A 19,330-nucleotide genomic window follows, 5' to 3' on the forward strand; every position below is an offset into this window, starting at 1 on the left:
ATCACAGCGGTGACGTCGCCGCTGCGCTCTGCTCTCACTGTACGGCCGGATCTCAGTCAGAGCAGGAAGCAGACGGCAAGGGACCTGATGGACATCAGATGGTGAGTATGTACTGTTTGTTTTTTTTTACTTTTACGCTGGTAACCACGGTAAACATCGGGTTACTAAGCGCGGCCCTGCGCTTAGTTACCCGATGTTTACCCTGGTTACCCGGGGACTTCGGCATCGCTCCAGCGCCGTGATTGCAACGTGTGACCGCAGTCTACGACGCTGGAGCGATAATCATACGACGCTGCGACGTCACGAATCGTGCCGTCGTAGCGATGTAAATGGTACTGTGTGACGGTACCCTTAGTCACATACAGTGACTGCAGACTTTAACTCCAAGGGTCAGACAACTCCTTTAATTACACCTACCTATGCTGCTGTTTCAGTTTCCTTTAGGGGTTAGGGGCCCAGCTAACTTTGCTTTTGTGTCCTTTTAATTATAGTTACGGCTAGTGTTGAGCATTCCGATACCGCAAGTATCGGGTATCGGCCGATACTTGCGGGTATCGGAATTCCGATACCGAGATCCGATACTTTTGTGGTATCGGGTATCGGTATCGAAACAACATTAATGTAAAAATGTGTAAAAGAGAGAATTAAAATAAAAAATATTGCTATACTCACCTCTCCGACGCAGCCTGCACCTTACCGAGGGAAGCGGCAGCGTTCTTTGTTTAAAATTCGCGCTTTTCTTTCCTTTACGTGAAGTCCCGGCTTGTGATTGGTTGCGTCGCAGTCACATGGGCGACGCAACCAATCACAGCAAGCCGTGACGTAATTTCAGGTCCTTAAGGATTTTAAAATTACGTCCCGGCTTTGTGATTGGTTGCGTCGCAGTCACATGGGCGACGCAACCAATCACAGCAAGCCGTGACGTAATTTCAGGCCCTTAAGGATTTTAAAATTACGTCCCGGCTTTGTGATTGGTTGCGTCGCAGTCACATGGGCGACGCAACCAATCACAAGCCGTGACGTCACGGGAGGCTGGACACGCGCGCATTTTAAAATGCGCGCTTGTCCAGCCTCCCGTGACGTCCCGGCTTGTGATTGGTTGCGTCGCGGTCAACCAATCACAAGCCGGGAGGCTGGACACGCGCGCATTTTAAAATGCGCGCTTGTCCAGCCTCCCGTGACGTCCCGGCTTGTGATTGGTTGCGTCGCGGTCAACCAATCACAAGCCGGGAGGCTGGACACGCGCGCATTTTAAAAATTTTAAAATGCGCGCGTGTCCAGCCTCCCGGCTTGTGATTGGTTGACCGCAACGCAACCAATCACAAGCCGGGACGTCACGGGAGGCTGGACAAGCGCGCATTTTAAAATGCGCGCGTGTCCAGCCTCCCGTGACGTCGCGGCTTGTGATTGGTTGTGTTGCCCATGTGACTGCGACGCAACCAATCACAAAGCCGGGACGTAATTTTAAAATCCTTAAGGGCCTGAAATTACGTCACGGCTTGCTGTGATTGGTTGCGTCGCCCTTGTGACTGCGACGCAACCAATCACAAAGCCGGGACGTAATTTTAAAATCCTTAAGGACCTGAAATTACGTCACGGCTTGCTGTGATTGGTTGCGTCGCCCATGTGACTGCGACGCAACCAATCACAAAGCCGGGACTTCACGTAAGGAAAGAAAAGCGCGAATTTTAAGCAAACAACGCTGCCGGTTCCCTCGGAGAGGTGAGTATAGCAATATTTTTTATTTTAATTCTTTCTTTTACACATTAATATGGTTCCCAGGGCCTGAAGGAGAGTTTCCTCTCCTTCAGACCCTGGGAACCATCAGGATACCGTCCGATACATGAGTCCCATTGACTTGTATTGGTATCGGGTATCGGTATCGGATTGGATCCGATACTTTGCCGGTATCGGCCGATACTTTCCGATACCGATACTTTCAAGTATCGGACGGTATCGCTCAACACTAGTTACGGCTCTGATTTGAATGTTTTTTCTGTTCCAAGAAACGGTTTAACATGGAGTCTGATCTATAGGTTCATTGCCTGTGTGTTTAGCTGATAATGTCTTGAACAAAACACACATTTCTAACGTTTTCTAGTGAGGCAAAGAAAACAGTACATCTAACACAGCAAATAGAGGAGGGGTAATGATCACATATGTAACATGATCCTCAGTTGTATTGTATTGTGCTGTAAAACAGTGACGTCAGGGAGATAATAAGAACAACATTCTATAGGTTAGAGCAGGTGATATACTGGTAAAAGTGCAAATTGACACAGCGTAATATTGCTTGATTGGGCTGTCAGTGTATTATGTAGTTTTGTACTGAGTGCTGAGACCCAGTGACTTCCAGAAAAGTTAGCTTGGCAAGAGATTATTCATTATACTGTTTTTATGTTAAAATACAATATATATCAGTTGAAAATGCCATCTCTCTCTGTTAAAGTCCCTTAAGGCTAGGACTAATACTCTTCTCCATCTATACCCTTGGCCTTGGACAACTCATAAGGTTCCATAGCTTCCAGCACCATTGTTACGCTGATGACACTCAGATCTACCTCTCTGGCCCAGACGTCACCTCTCTGCTGACGAAATATCAATAAATGGTTGTGCACAGCACCTCATGGGACTATAGGGTCAACTTTACCCATAAGTGAAGTGCACGTCCTATCCAAGAAGTCATTCTTGGAAAAAATGTCCAGTATCCATAGATGAAGGAGACAGCGCCTCAAAAGTTGGTGAAAAGAAAGTCACATTTATTCTGCCCTCTGTGACGATGTTTCGATCCAATCATCTTTATCAAGATGTGCTTGATAAAGATCATTGGACCGAAACGTCAGCATAGAAGGCAGAATAAATGTGATTTTCTTTTCACCAACTTTTCTCCTTCATCTATGGTCACCTCTCTGCGGTCTAAAATCTCAGTGTCTATCAGCCATATCCTTCTTCTCTCACTACTTCAAGCTCAATGTGGACAAATTTGAACTCGTTATCTTTCCTCCATCTCGCGTATCTTCCCTACCTGATCTATCCATCATAATCACTGACATCACTGTACCGCAAATTTGCTGCCTTGGAATAACCCTTGACTCTGCCCTGTCCTTCAAACCGCACATCAAAGCTTTCACCACCTCCTGTTGCCTCCAGCTCAAAAACATTTCCAGAATCCTTCCTTTCCTCCACCCTAACTCTACTAAAATGCTTGTGCATGCCATCATCTCCCGCCTTGACTACTGCAACATCCTCCTCTGAGGCATACCTAATAACACTCTTGCACCTCTCCAGTCCATCCTTAAATCTGCTGCTCGACTAGTTCATCTCTCTTCTCATTACTCTTCTGCTTCCCACCTTTGAAAATCCAGTCATTGGCTCCCAATTACTCAGCATATCAAGTTCAAACTGCTAACACTGACCTACAAAGCCATCCATAACCTTTCTCCTCCTTACATCTTCGAACTAATCTCCAGATATTTTCCCTCACGTAATCTCTGGTCTTCCCATGACCTCCTTGTCTCTTCCATACTAATTCGTTCCTCATCCAATTGCTTCTAAGACTTCTCTCAAGTATTCCCCATCCTCTGGAGTTCTGAGCCCCCACACGTCTGATTATCCTCCACATTTGGATTCTTCATACAAAACCTGAAAACCCATCTCTTCAAGAAAGCTTACAACCTGCAATGACTACGCTGCCCCCTCAACAACACTGCATCTACTGCAATGCCCATAGTACTGTCTCCTTCCCATAATCCTGTAGAATGTAAGCCCGCAAGGGCAGGGTCCTCTCCCCTCTGTATCAGTCTGTCATTGTTAGTTTATTTACTGTAAGTGATATCTGTTTTTGTATGTAACCCCTTCTCATGTACAGCACCATGGAATCAATGGTGATATATATATAATAATAATAATAATAATAATACCTTTTATCCACCATCCACTTCTGCCTGTTATTAGATTCATGAATATAGCAAAATATTAGAATCAAAGGATAGGTAACAAACATTTTACCAGACAAGGAAAAGCACAGAAAGTTGCAATATATGGCATGGTAAGTAACAAGAATAGTGTCAAAAGGTCCTGTCTACATACATTTGCATGTGCAGTACCATTCCTAGGAGCCCTAATGAAAGATCCCCATTGCCCTTTGTTAGGATTTACGATGTATCACAGAGAAACTCTATAGAACAATGGACCTTTTGTGTTGCAGAGTCCAGTTGTCAACTTTTTACTGCTGGTGCTCTTAGTATGTCTACTGCTATGCATGATGTATAAGCAGCACTTTAGAAGTAAGACATAGGCTAATATCTAAAAGAGGAATTGGTGAGTAATTTTGGGAAAAATGTCCCAAAAGTATCAAGAAAATGGCCACTACCATATTGAGTATTGGTGGTGACAGAAGTAGTCCAAAAAGTATGCATTTTCCTCAAGAAGTATGTGGCTAATTTTGTCACTTGATTCCGTTTAGCATGCCATATGTATAAAGGGGTTCCATTTTTGTGTAACTCATCATATAGAGTGGACAGCTTTTGAAAATTGTCCGGTACCATTTTCATTTATAGGGCATAATTTCGATTTCACTGCCATTCCAGAAAGACAGAGTTCAGCAAATGCACTCTTTAAAATCCCATTTATTTAAATGTCCCCCCCACCCACTGAGATACACAACGTGGTTTCCAAGAGATGCAGGTAAAGAATGTTCTAGGGAGAATTTATGGGGGTGGGTGAGACCTTGTTTAGAGAGATACACCCCCCTTAGGGTACAGGCTAATGATGAAAGAATAGGAGCAGGGCTAAAAATCCAGGGGTAACACTGGTCACAATGAAAACATAAGCAGCACTGGAGCACTGCAAGACAAGTTATAGCAGAGACAGGAGAGAGGATTATGCAGTCAGAATTATTCACATTGGGATGATCCCTGGTTTTATAGAGCTGGAATTATGGTGGCCTAGGGAAATAGGTTATGGTAGTATTGATGGCAAGAAATATTGTCCAGATATTGTCTGTTGATTTATCCTAAATACACTTGACACATAGTTGTATACTGGTTGCTTTGGTCTATATAGTCCATATATACCCTTGACCTTCTACGCTCAGCTATCATGTTCAGGTGTTGGACAGGGGGACAACCAGTACTGCTGTTTCTCTTGTATACTATTCTCTTGTATGCATCCCTGTTAAATGCAAATTTAGCATTGAGAAAGAAGAGATCTCATGAATCAGGAATTAATTTGGGATGTAGGTCAACAAATCTGGAAAGCTCTGAAAGTGAGTTTGAGGGTGATGGTGTAGATGATGATGATTGTTCCTCAGACCAAGGACAGAGATCCAGAGCACAGACTCCAATACTGTGTCCTCTGCACTGCAGGTGCACAACAATTTATGTCAATTGTTCTGGTGCTGGATTATGGACCATTCCTTCTGCCAAGGACTTTCCACCAGACATCATTAACATGTAAGTAAATCCGTGTAAATCACTATGAAAAACATAGAAAAAGTTTGTTTTATCATTGTCGTGGGAATTATGTTTGCTTTATACAAATTAGACATTTTTCTATTATTTGTGCATTGCATGGCATTATTCCTGAGTGGACAGTATTTAGTATTGGATTAATATGAACTGTGGTCATCTGCAAATATGTGCTTCAATTCTTCTTTATTTCTGTGTAAGTCTTTCCCTTTCCCACTGTCTCACCTCCCATTCCTCCCTCCTTCACATTGTGTGGGAACTGGCAGCACAGACCGGAATGCAAGAATGCCATTCTGCAATGTTGCCAGTAAGGATGCCAGCTTGGCACACGTAAAGGAAAAACGCAGAGAATTTAAAAAACTGCAGGTTTTCAATAGTATAAATATGTGTCTATATAAACCTACCACACCTTGTAGTGCACAGATACAGCAGCTGCGGTATGTGATCTATAACCATGGAACAAATTGACATTAACAGCAGGATGTACTTTAATCCATCTTATACTTACAGAGAAATCCTTAAAATGTCCAATCGTTATGGACTTCTTTGGTCCACGTGTCTCTTGAGAACTATGGTATGTCCAGTGTTGTGATGGCTGTGAATGGAGAGATGGTCGCACATGCTCAGTTCTATGCACTATAATGGGAGTTCCAATCATAGCCAAATTTAAATGTCTTAACCTTTTGTGACACAGTCAAATTGAGTGTCTCCCTGGGGTTCAAGGTGAGTGGGGGATGAACTACTCTGCTTTGGTAAAAAGTATTTAGATACAAACCTAGGGCACTGATTAAATCTTCACCTCTGATGTCATAATTCCTACCTATTCGGATACTTTGGAAATTATCTTGAAATCTACATGAGTTAGAAGTTAGATTAGATTAACAATACAATAAATAAAATAAAACATGGCAAAAGCATGGTCATAACACACCTATCAAATTATATAGATTCTATTAGTTGAATCTCTAATGCAGCAGTCCCAACCTATGGCTCTAGAGCCACATGTGTCTCATGGTCTGTGGCTCATGGCTGTTTGCCAACTCGGTACATTAGCGCAAGGTCTAGCAAACTGCCATGGAGAAATGGTCTCCAGATGGTTACTTTGGTGAGTTTCCCAGCACAGGAGAGCAGATCTGAATACACATATACTGGCAGAAGGGATGGTGGGGATATACAGTGGGTACAGAAAGTATTCAGTCCCCTTTAAATTTTTCACTCTTTGTTTCATTGCAGCCATTTGGTAAATATAAAAAAGTAAAAAAAAAAATCTCATTAATGTACACTCTGTACCCCATCTTGGCTGAAAAAAACAGAAATGAAGAAATTTTTGCAAATTTATTAAAAAAGACAAATTGAAATAGAAATATCACATGGTCATAAGTATTCAGACCCTTTGCTCATATTTAAGTCACATGCTGTCCATTTCCTTGTGATCCACCTTGAGATGGTTTTACTCCTGCATTGGCGTCCAGCTGTGTTTAATTAAACTGATAGGACTTGATTTGGAAAGGCACACACCTGTCTATATAAGACCTCACAGCTCATAGTGCATGTCAGACCAAATGAGAATCATGAGGTCAAAGGAACTGGCCAAGGAGCTCAGAGAATTGTGACGAGGCACAGATCTGGCCAAGGTTACAAAATAATTTCTGCAGTACTCAAGGTTCCTAAGAGCACAGTGGTCTCCATAATCCTTAAACGGAAGAAGTTTGGGACCACCGGAAGTCTTCCTAGACCTGGCTGTCCAGCCAAACTGAGCAATCGTGGGAGAAGAGCCTTGGTGAGAGAGGTAAAAAAGAACCCCAAGATCACTGTGGCTGAGCTCCAGAGATGCAGTAGAGAGATGGGAGAAAGTTCCACAAAGTCAACTATCACTGCAGCCCTCCACCAGTTGGGCCTTTATGGCAGAGTGGCCCGACGGAAGCCTCTCCTCAGTGCAAGAAATATGAAAGCCCGCATAGAGTTTGCTAAAAAACACATGAAAGACTCCCAGACTATGAGAAATAAGATTCTCTGGTCTCATGAGACAAAGATAGACAAAGATGGACCTTTTTGGTGTTACTTCTAAGCGGTATGTGTGGAGAAAACCAGGCACTGCTCACCACCTGCCCAATACAATCTCAACAGTGAAACATGGTGGTGGCAGCATCATGCTGGGTGTGGGGGTGTTTTTCAGCTGCAGGGACAGGACGACTGGTTGTCATTGAAGGAAACATGAATGTGGCCAAGTACAGAGATATCCTGGATGAAAACCTCTATCAAAGAGTGCTCTGGCCCTCAGACTTGGCCGAAGGTTCACCTTCCAACAAGACAATGACCCTAAGCACACAGCTAAAATAACAAAGGAGTGGCTTCAGAACAACTCTATGACCATTCTTGACAGGTCCAGCCAGAGCCCTGACCTAAACCCAATTGAGCATCTCTGGAGAGACCTGAAAATGGCTGTCCACCAATGTTTACCATCCAACCGGAACTGGAGAGGATCTGCAAGGAAGAATGGTAGAGGATCCCCAGATCCAGGTGTGAAAAAATTGTTGCATCATTCCCAAGAAGACTCATGGCTCTACTAGCTCAAAAGGATGCTTCTACTCACAGGGGCATACATAGAAATCATGGGGCCCCATAGCAAAAGTCTGAATGCCCCCTCCAAATAAAATATAATAAATATTTTTAATATGGGGATCGGGGAAGCTTGCAACAAGCCTCGCTCACCTGCCCCAGTCTGAGTGTGTCCCGTCCAGCTCCTCAGGCATGTGGTAGTGCAGGACCATCACAGTCATGGACATGGCCCTGGACCATCAGAGGGTCCCACTCGCCGTCGGGGCCCGGGCCGCTCCCCCCAGTGTTTGTCACTCCAACAGACATGGTGGTGCTCAGTGCAGCTGTGTCTGCAAGTAATGACGCGACTGGGGCAACACACAAGCACAACTAAAAGTGCAGTGTCGCCCCTGCCACGTCATTACAACCAGACACAGCCACACAGCACACTGCGAGCGGCCATGGATTGTTTGGTGAAGTGACAGTAATCAAGCAGCTCTGGCGGTGGCAGAGCAGAGATGGCCCGTGCCCCAACTGTGAGTGGGCCCCTCTGATGTTCCAAGGCCCTGTTTACCCCCCTACTCCACACTAATGTGCAAATTGTGTGCAGGCAGAATATCCCCCCACCCCCTGTAATGTGTAAACTGCAGCAGAATCCACTATTTACCCCCCTTCAAACTGTGTGCAGGACTGCAGGCAGAATATTCCCCCCACGATCTAAGGGGCAAACTGCAGCCACTATTTAGCCCCCTCATCCACCCTCCAAATTGTGTGCAGGGGCCTGCAGGCAGAATATTCACCTCCAGTGCCCCCACACTTCAAGGTGCAAACTGCAGCAGTACAGCCACTATTTACCCCCTCCAAATTGTGTGCAGCAGCCAGACACATTATTTTCTAAGAAGTGCCAGCATAGTGGCAAAGGGACACATTAAAAAAAAAAATTCACAGTCAGCCCAGCTCATCGTCTTGCATCTCCAGACAGCCTCCGCTCCTCACCCTCCGCCTCCAACAGCCAGTAGCCGCCCTCACATGTGCAACAACTTCCGGCTGGGCCCAGCATGCTCTCTCTGGCTGGAAAGCTACATTAGCCAGAGGCATGGCGTCCTTACGCTAATCCAGCCAGAGAGTTCAGCCGGGAGCAGTGCAGGACTAGAAAGGAGGAGTTAGGAGGAGCCAGGTATATAGTGACAATGGCACGCACATTTAATTAAAGCAAGGGTGGGGAACCTTTTTCCAGCCAGGGGCCATTTGGAAATTTCTACCATCATTCGGGGGCCTCACAAAAATGATCACCTTGAAAATTACCCCAGTATATTTACTCAACCAATTAATTACGGTAACTCACCCTTAATATGACGGCTGGAGCTGCTTCTCTTTGGTGCAGCTGTGATGTTAGGTGATACTGATCATGTTGCTTCTCACAGTTGCTTTTCCAGGTTTGTGTCGGCCAGGAGAGCAGTCAACGTTTTGTCATAATAAGTTTTGTAAATCATATACATCACCATAGGAGACGCTGGGCCTACTGTATATACATCACATAGGAGATGCTGAGACAGCTGTATATAAACCACATAGGAGACGATGGGTCTGCTGTATAACCATCACATAGGAGACACTGAGACTGCTGTATCTATATCACAAAGAGGAAGCGGAGATAGCTGTATATACATCACACAGTAAATGCTGGGACTGCCTGATATACATCACATAGGAGATGCAGGGACTGCTGTATATACTGTAAATCACATAGGAGACACAGGGACTGCTGCTAGGACTGCAGAACATACATCACATAGGAGAAGCTGGGACTGCTGTGTATAAATCACATAGGAGATGCTGGGACTGCTGTACATACATAAAATAGGAAATATTGACACTGCTGTATATGCATCACAAGAGACTCTGAGGTCATATAAATAGCAGGAGGGGCTGGGGGGCATAGACATCACAGGAGATGCTGGGACATATTCATCACCAGGGAGGCTGGGGGGAATAGACATCACTGAGGGGTTATATACATCACTAGGAACCACATACAACACTGGGATACATGCATCACAGAAGACTCTGAGGTCATATAAATAACAGGAGGTGCTGGGGGGCATAGACATCACAGGAGATGCTGGGACATATTCATCACCGGGGAAGCTGGGGGGAATAGACATCACTGGTGGGGTCACATACATCACTGGGGGCTATATACAGCACTGGGGGGCTATATACATCACAGGTGGGGATATACAGCGCTGGGGGCGATATACAGTACTCAGTGGGATATACAGCACTTCTGGGGCAAATGTGGCACTGGGGAATATACATATCACTTGGGGCACATACAGCACTTGGGGAGGGGGATATACCCCACTGGGGGGGACAGGCATCGCTGGAGAGGACCATAGTTCACTGGATGGGGCTCGTAGATCACCGGGGGGACACAGAGATCACTGGGGGGTGGCATGAAGCTCACGGGAGGGGGACACAGAGATCACAGGGGCGAGCACAAAGATCACAGGGGGGCACAGAGATCACTGGGGGGTGGCACGAAGATCACAAGGGGAACAGAAATCACAGGAGGGCACATAGCTGAAGGGCACGGAGATCACGGAGGGGTACATAGCTGGAGGGGACAGAGATCACAGGGGGCACAGAGATCACATGGGAGCACAGATGAGTCGCCTTGCCAGGGCCAAGGGGGACCCGGTACTGGGTCCGGTGTTTCACAGGGGGATGTCACGGTGGCGACCCGGTCCGTGGCCCTGGGTGCCCATGTAAAAGGGGAAAGTCTTTGAAAGGGATTTTGGTGAATAGAGTTTATGTTGGTGACGCCACCAGCTGGATGGTATAACTTCCCACAGGTGAAGTATTTCCCCAGGGCTCCCGGTGTGTAGATGGAAGATGGTGGAAGGTGCAGTAAAGAACGAGGACACAGGTTTGCAGTCTCTTTACCTTGTTTACTGAAGACTTCAGGCAGCCACAGTCCAGGGCATCAGATCACAGGGCAGGCAGGGTCCGGCCGGCTTGTAGGCAAGTTGGGAGTCCCCTTATCCAGGGGAAGATTAAAGCCTTCCTCTAGCACGGTGGTGTTGTAGTTCCTTACTGCCTATGGCTTCAAATAAGGTCCTCACAGATCGTCTCTGTCCCCCATATAGGATAGGACAATACCTGCATGACAGGTAACTCGAGCCTTTTTACAGGGACTCTAGCATGCCCCGGGCTCTATGTGTTACTGTGTCTCAGGTGTGTGTGGCGGACAGGTAAATTGCAGTTCAGCTGTCCTGTCGGTCTATGATGTAAGTCGTTGAGTCCCTTACAACCTCGGTGTTCCGGCTACTGGTGTCTGTGCCTCAGAAGGAGGCAGCCTGCTCGTGGCTGGTCTCCCACTGGTCTCCTTGCCTGTGCTCCTCTCTCCTACACGCTCACTGCAATATATTCGGCTTTCCTATAATCTCTTCCCAGGAGCTGCAGCACTGCAGTTACACAGCTCTGTACACCTTCTTCTGCCTCAGACTGCTCCAGTCTGCTTCCTGGCACAAATTGACTAACTTTCCCTTCAAACTACCATATATATATAGGGAGTCACCTAGTAAATAGGATCAAAAGCTTCCCCTGGTGGCCTGGAGTGTGAACATGTTGCATGCTTGTGTTTACCTGGTGACAGTTATCCTTCCTTGCCTCCAAATGTAACATCACTCTCCCAGTGAGGAAAGCAATGCTACTGTGACAACCAGGACCCTGGGGTGCCACACAAGTATCACAGGGGGTACATAGCAGGGGGCACAGGGATCACAGGGGGGCACATAGATCACAGGGAGGGCAGAAAGCTGGGAGTCTCAGATCACAGGGGTGTATATAACAGGGGGGTGCAGAGATCACAGGGGGCATATAGCTGGTGGCACAGAAATCACAGGGGGCATATAGCTGGGGGAGAGAGATCACAGGGGGAACAGAGATCAAAGGGGGCATGTAGCTGGGGGGCACAGATCACAGGGGTGCAAATAGCTGGGGCAAAGAGATCACAGGGGGCATATAGCGGGGGCAGAGATCAAAGAGGTGACAGATCACAGGGGGCACATGGATGGGGCACAGAAATCAAAGCGGCACGTAGCTGGGGGGCACAGGATCACAGGGGGACATATAGCTATGGGACACAGAGATCACAGGGGGAGGGCACAAAGCTGGGGCCACAGAGATCACAGGGGGCATAGAGATCACATGGGAGCACAAATATCACAGGGGGTACATAGCAGGGGGCACAGGGATCACAGGGGGCACAGGGATCACAGGGAGGGCACAAAGCTGGGAGCCTCAGATCACCGAGGTGTATATAACTGGGGGGTGCAGAGATCACAGGGGGCATATAGCTGGTGGCACAGAAATCAAAGGGGGGCATATAGCTGGGGGAGAGAGATCACAGGGGGAACAGAGATCACAGGGGGCATGTAGCTGGGGGCACAAATCACAGGGGTACATATAGCTGAGGCAAAGAGATCACAGGGGCATATAGCTGGTGGGCACAGAAATCACAGGGGGCATATAGTGGGGGGGCAGAGATCAAAGGAGTGACAGAGATCTCAGGGGGCACCTAGATTGTGCCCAGAAATCACAGGGGGCACATAGCTGGGGGGCACAGGATCACAGGGGGACATATAGCAGTGGGACACAGAGATCACAGGGGGAGGGCACAAAGATGGGGCCACAGAGATCACAGGGGGCACAGAGATCACATGAGGGCACATAGCTGGGAGGCACAGAGATCACAGGGGGCATATAGTTGGGGAGCACAGAGATCACATGGGGGCACAGAGATTATATTGGGGCACATAGCTGGGGGCACATAGCTGAGGGGCACAGATCACTAACAGAAAGTCACAGAAATCACCAGCAGACAGGCACCGAGCTGCCGGCACAGAGATCGCTCTGGACTGACCCTCTGGCAGCAGCTCCTCTTCCGGGACAGGAGGATGGGAGAGCATTGGGTGCTAACCCCACCCACCCTGGCACTAACCCTGCCCACCCTGGCAATATCCAGGGGTCTGAATACTTTCCGTACCCACTATATATGGTAAGATGGAGATAGGATGATGCTATTAGTTAGATGGGTGTTGAAGCTGGATGAGAAAGTTTGATGGGAGCGCTTAATGCTGGAATTCCGAATGGGGGCAAAGTGGGAACCCATGCAAGTAAGTATACTACCTCTAAAGGAGGGTGTCACAAGGGGATTTCTGTGGGGAAGCTTTGGCTGTAATTAAACTGGTAAACGGGGCTCTGGGTAACAGTAAGGTGTGGGAGGATGGGTGCTCTGGAGGTGGCTCATAGCCATCTCTCAGAACTAAATGTTGCTCTCAAGGTAAGGCCTCTTTCACACTAGCGTCGTGCACTGCACGTCGCTATGCGTCGTTCTGTAGAAAAAACGCATCCTGCAAAATTGCTTGCAGGATGCGTTTTTTCTCCATAGACTTGAATTAGCGACGTAGTGCGACGCATTGCCACACGTTGCAACCGTCGTGCGACGGTTGCGTCGTGTTGCGTCGGACCGTCGGCACAAAAAAAGTTACATGTAACTTTTTTTGTGCGTCGATAGCGTCTTTTCCGACCGCGCATGCGCGGCCGGAACTCCGCCCCTGCCTCCCCGCACATCACAATGGGGCTGCGGATGCGATGTAAAACAGCATCCGCTGCCCCCGTTGCGCGGCGCTTCCACACTATGCGTCGCTGCGCTGCAACGTCGCATAGCGACGTGCAGTGCATGACGCTAGTGTGAAAGTAGTCTAAGAAAGGTTGGGGATCATTGTGCAGCGCCCCAGAGTCCTGGTTGCTGCAGTAATGTCATTCTTCCACCAGGGGGAGTGATATTACGTGTGAAGGTAATAAAGGAGTTCATCCTTCCAGGTATCACCAAACATACACCACACTTCACCTTCCAATCCACCAGGGGGAGCCATGCTCCTATCTAGTAGGGCACTCCTCACAGAAGGGTAAAACTGGTGGTTTGGATAGAAAGTTAGTCAGAAGCTGACTGGGCTCGGCCCAGGCAACACCTGTCAGACAGACAGGGGGAAAAGGAGGAACATCTGAGCTGCAGACAGAGGGTCCCTGTCAGGGGTGGGATCCTGACAGAGGCCTAGCGGGATAGAAAGCTACGGAGCTGCGCCTGCCCCACGTGCGGCAGTATCCAAAGAAAGGACACGAAGCGAACTGTGTTGTAGAGAGTGAGAAACGAAGTCACAGCACACGGAGAAAACACCGGGAGGAGTTCTGCCCCGAGACAGGCAGCCTCCTTCTGAGGCGCGTAGCCGGTGGCCGGAACACCGAGGGAGTAATTGACTCTACGCATTACTTCAGAGACCGGCAGGACAGTCAATTCCAAGTTGGCTGCCCGACCTGAATACCTAAGAAGACACGGTGGCAAATTGTGGGGGTCGGGGCGTCTCTAGGGTCCCTATAAACAAGCCTCAGGCCATCCCAGTCATATGGGTTTGTCCTATCCATACCATCTGGGGGACAGAGAGAAGACATCAGAAACATCCACGAAAGTTGTGAGGACCTTACCGAGTTGCTCAGCAGGGAGGGACGACAACACACAGGCGCTAGTAGGAAGGCTACTGATTTCCACCTGGATAAGGGGACTCTGGATTTGCCTTCGGATCGGACGGACTCTGCCTACCCTGTGGTCCATACCCTGGACTGTGGATGCTGAAGCTTCCAGTAAAAGGTAAAGAGACTGCAACCTTGTGTCCTCGTTATTCCCTGCGCCTCACATCGTCCACCATTACCATCTACACTTCTGGGAAGCCCTGGGGGTACACTTCACCTGTGGGAAGGTATACCATCTTGCTGCCATAACATCACCCCAGCGGACCCCTAAGCAGCGTCGGTCACCCTGACCGAGTACCACAGGTGGCGTCACGAACACCGTACAAACTACACCTTTAATTGGACACCCCTCAAAGGGCCACGGACCGGGTCAGGCCACCGCGACATCCCCAGAACCGATAGGGACCCGGAGCCGAGTACCCCATTGCCCTGACGTGGGGGCGCTCCAATTGCTCTAAGGTGTTCTAGTGGTACTGCTCAGCCAGATGAGCGCGTAGCCCAAAGTTTTTAGTGGCAGCTATATGGACATACAGGGAGGGAAAAAGCTCACCAGGTGTAGAAGGCTTGTTTTTTTGTGTGTGACAAGTAGCATTTTAATGGTGCCATTTAATTTAATTACCATAGAATGCATTGAAAAAACAAATATAATGCCTTTACTGGGTGGGTTTGAATAAAACATCAATTTTGACATTGTGTTTTGAAATTTGCTTAAAGGGAACCTGTCACCATGTTTGGCTGATATAAGATGCGGCCACCACCTTTCAGGGCTGATATGCAGCTTTCTATAATACTGTATACATGCGCCAAACCCGACTTGTAAGAGAAGAAAAGAATCGAGGGATGTCGATAGTCTTGGTTCAGCGCCTCCCATCTTCTTATGATCGCTGTCCTCCTTTTTTTCGTGTCAATAATGCGTCCCTGCATCATCTACACAGGGTCCTCGGCATTGCGCTCCTGCACAGGTGTATTTCTTTTCCCTGTTGAAAGCAGAGCACAGAATTGCAGTGCCTATGCGCCAGGGCGGTTTGACCTTTCCTGGCTCCTGTGCACTTCAGGGACGCGTCATCAACACAAAGCAAGAAGGCGGACGGCGATTGTAAGAAGATGGGAGGTGCTGGACCAAGAACATCGACACCCCCCTGACCCAACCGCCTCGCAGGCGAGTGTAATAAAAGTTTTTTTCATTCTCATTGGTGCAGATATGCAGCTTTATAGAATGCTGTATATCAGCACTGAAAGGTGTTGGCCGTATCTCATATCAACCAAACCTGGTGACACGTTTGATCACTATGTTATAAAAATTACATCACATTATTTTGCCAGATAGAAAAATTATGTTTTTTTCCTTTTTAAGAAAGAGCTTTACTTTTTATTGACACCATATTGATGCCCATTACTTTTTGATCACATTTTCCTCCATTTTTTGGGGTAGGAACAGGTGATCAAAATGCCGCAGTATTTTAAACAAAGCTACAGCATGTAGTTCAGTACATGACACATTGTTGGAATCAGGGTCTCTGTCCTTACATAATGCTGCTTCCAGGTTGAAAAAGTCAGGGCTGAGTCCCGCTCTGCCCCCGCCTATTGAGCCTACTGGCACAGAGAGGTTGTCATGAGCATGCTGTGACAGAGTGGGACCAGATGATGTGGTTACACGTACATCTGCACTGGTTAGAACTGTTTCACCTTCCTATTAGCAGGTTTTCCTTGCTCTGTTCTTGCAAGGGTTAAACAGTTCTGTTTGTCTCCTGAAGCTCTCTGTCCTGAGTTGTCTCAGCTGTTCTGAGTTCATCACTTCCCTCTGGTTTAAATACTCTCCTCTAAGTTTCAGTTGTTGCCAGTGATAGCTTGCAACTTCCTGGTTTGGAGCTGGAAGAGAGAGGTGAGAGAGGAGCAGGCGTTTGCAGTTGTTTTGGGAAATATCTGCGTGTAGTTGGTTTGTGTGTGTGTCTTCCAGTCTTTATTCCCATTTTGTTTGCCTCACCCTCTCCTTCCTTATTTCCCACTCGATTGTTTGCGAGTGTTTTTGTATGATTGTGGTTTTCTTTTATTGGGGTCTGTTTCCCTTCTGTGTCTTTACAGTAGAGCAGGAGTAGCGTTCCTTCTGTCCTGCTCACTAAGCAGAGAGGTAAATAGGGTAAGAAAGGGATAGGAACGTGATTGCCTCATGGGGTGAAAGAACCCATCTAGGGACACTAGAGAGCACAGGGTGGCGCAGGGCAAGTATCAGGGGTCCTTAGTGGCAGAGCTTCCTTTCCCTCCTGTTTCACAGTGCATCGTCTTACTTTGGGTAGATGTGTGACTGAGGTTTTATATAAGAGATCGGACCAACCTGATTGGGTACACCTTGGTGCTGGTGGGATTGCTTTTCTGCTTTTTTGCTCAACATAGTGTCAATCAAGAACCCTATGTTATTAACATGTACTATTACTATGTATTTACTTACTGCAGGGTATTTGCTCATTTTCTTTTTATCCTATCTTCTGTCTGTTAAATGGCCATTGTGTGAATGTACCACTGCACACTACATTTTTACCAACATACTGTATGTTCAAGCTCATTTCTTTTGTTTTCCTTTATTTTTTTTTTATACTGTATACATACAGGGGCATTGATCCCCCTTTTTGGACTGTGCATTTAGTCTGTATAGCTTTCCACAGGTTGGTGTTTAAACAGTCATTCCCTTTAATAGTTGGGAGCTGTACAGTTGCAGGGGTACCAATTATATTTACTTTTTGTGTTCATATTATATGGTAAATGGCAAAAGGGGAAACGTTTACCTTTCACATTTTTAAAAAATATTTTTTAAGTCCTTTTTTATATCTTATAATGAAACTTGAACATGCCATCGTGTGATCGCTGGTACAATACAATGCTATCCTTCTGGGCTAATCAGAGTACTAACATGCAGTGAAGTGATATAGGGAGACCCCACAGCATCTAAGACCTTAATCTGTTAGGATCTGAGTTATCTCTGATCCTGGCAGATGTAGGCAAATTTCAGCTGTATAATAACACAACTGTCACCCGCTGCATATTGGGTGGGCTTGCTTCTTCCACATTGACATTAGCAGATATTTTCCTCCTTCACAACAACCAATATATATGTGAGGCTAGGTTCACATGAGCCTTTAAATAAAATCGTTCAGAGTTTCATCCAGAAAAGTGGGATGAGTTTTTTCTCACTTGCCATCTGTATGCGATCCATTTTTAATTTTTACACCAGCAGCTATTAATTATTTACAGGACCATTTACAGTTTCCTATGTTACAGAATTGCAATATGTCAGTAAAAAATCGGATGCTTTACTTTGGCTTTGCATGGCATCCAATTTTTTTAGTGCACCCACTTGAATGGGCAAGTCTCATCCAATTTACGGAAGAAACCAGTATATGTTGTGATTTTTTTTCACACTCAGATTATGGCAGTGAAAATAAATCGATCATCCCATTGAAAAACGTTGGTTGGAGTGTGGTCTGTTTTCTTGATAGACAGCACTTGGTCTACAAATATTGTGGTGTGAATGAGCCCTAAGGCGAATTTTGGAAAGGTGTTAAATAACAGCCACATATTTTTTATTGAATTCTATGTAGGGATATCAGAGGTAAAACACAGCAAAAGAAAATCATTACAATGCAGATTTAATTGCGGATCAATCACATGACAGAGCACAATCCATACAACACAAAGAAGATGCACCAAACACAAATTGAGAAAACCCACATTTACCACTTTGTTATTACTTTACAGTACATGTCTCTTCAGTCCCCATTGAACATGTGGTGTATGAGATTCTCTCTCTTGGACGCTCTTTGCTTGTTATCTGTGAATTACCCATAGGAAATACACAGCTATGAGTATCCTGGCAGCACTTGAGAGAGAACAAGAATGTCCTGGCTTATTTTATTCAGGCTATTTCCATGGCAATGTTAAGGGATTGTAGACAAAGTGTTCAGAGCTGTGGTTAATGTCCCTTCCACTTAGTGCCCGTCATAAAATCTTATTTCACTAAGAGTCCTTTGAGTGGGGTAAGGAAACACCCAAATCTGCAGCCTTCTAAAACCAGCTGCAAGAAAGCAAATTCTTGGTTTTGGCCAAACAGAAAATCTTGCAGCAGAAGACGTCCAGGACAGTGTTCTTATTAACCCCTTTACCCCCAAGGGTGGTTTGCACGTTAATGACGGGGCCAATTTTTACAATTCTGACCACTGTCCCTTTATGAGGTTATAACTCTGGAACGCTTCAACGGATCGCAGTGATTCTGACATTGTTTTCTCGTGACATATTGTACTTCATGATAGTGGAAAAATTTCTTTGATATTACCTGCGTTTATTTGTGAAAAAAATGGAAATTTGGTGAAAATTTTGAAAATTTCGCAATTTTCCAACTTTGTATTTTTATGCAATTAAATCACACAGATATGTCACACAAAATACTTAAAGAAGTTGTCCACTACTATAACCTTTTTTCTTTTTTTTTCATAAATCTTGCTGTTATGTGCCACTGAAAACATCTACTGTGTTTATTTTAGCAATATTACCTTTTATCATGCTGTAGCAGCACATCTTTAGTGCTGGATTCAGCTCTCATGGGGTTAATCGACAACTTCCTTTCTCCTGAGTTATTGTGCTCTAATACTACAAGTTCCATGATGCATTGCACTGCTACTAAGCACGAACCTACCACACCCACTCCAAAACACACCCAACCCCTCCCTCCTCTAGCTTCA

At 46.3% G+C, this 19,330-nt stretch overlaps 1 protein-coding gene across 1 annotated transcript in view; it reads left to right on the forward strand.

The window, feature by feature from the left end:
* Positions 1 to 19,330, forward strand: part of LOC143767910 (polycystin-1-like) — a 331,505-nt gene that overhangs the window by 57,803 nt on the left and 254,372 nt on the right. The window contains exons 2-3 of the mRNA XM_077256430.1: positions 5,036 to 5,130; positions 5,241 to 5,453. Of these exons, the coding sequence (XP_077112545.1) occupies positions 5,036 to 5,130; positions 5,241 to 5,453 (308 nt within the window). The remainder of the gene's footprint in view (positions 1 to 5,035; positions 5,131 to 5,240; positions 5,454 to 19,330) is intronic.

The sequence above is a fragment of the Ranitomeya variabilis genome, chromosome 4 (assembly GCF_051348905.1).
Source record: "Ranitomeya variabilis isolate aRanVar5 chromosome 4, aRanVar5.hap1, whole genome shotgun sequence".
Lineage (NCBI taxonomy): Eukaryota > Metazoa > Chordata > Amphibia > Anura > Dendrobatidae > Ranitomeya > Ranitomeya variabilis.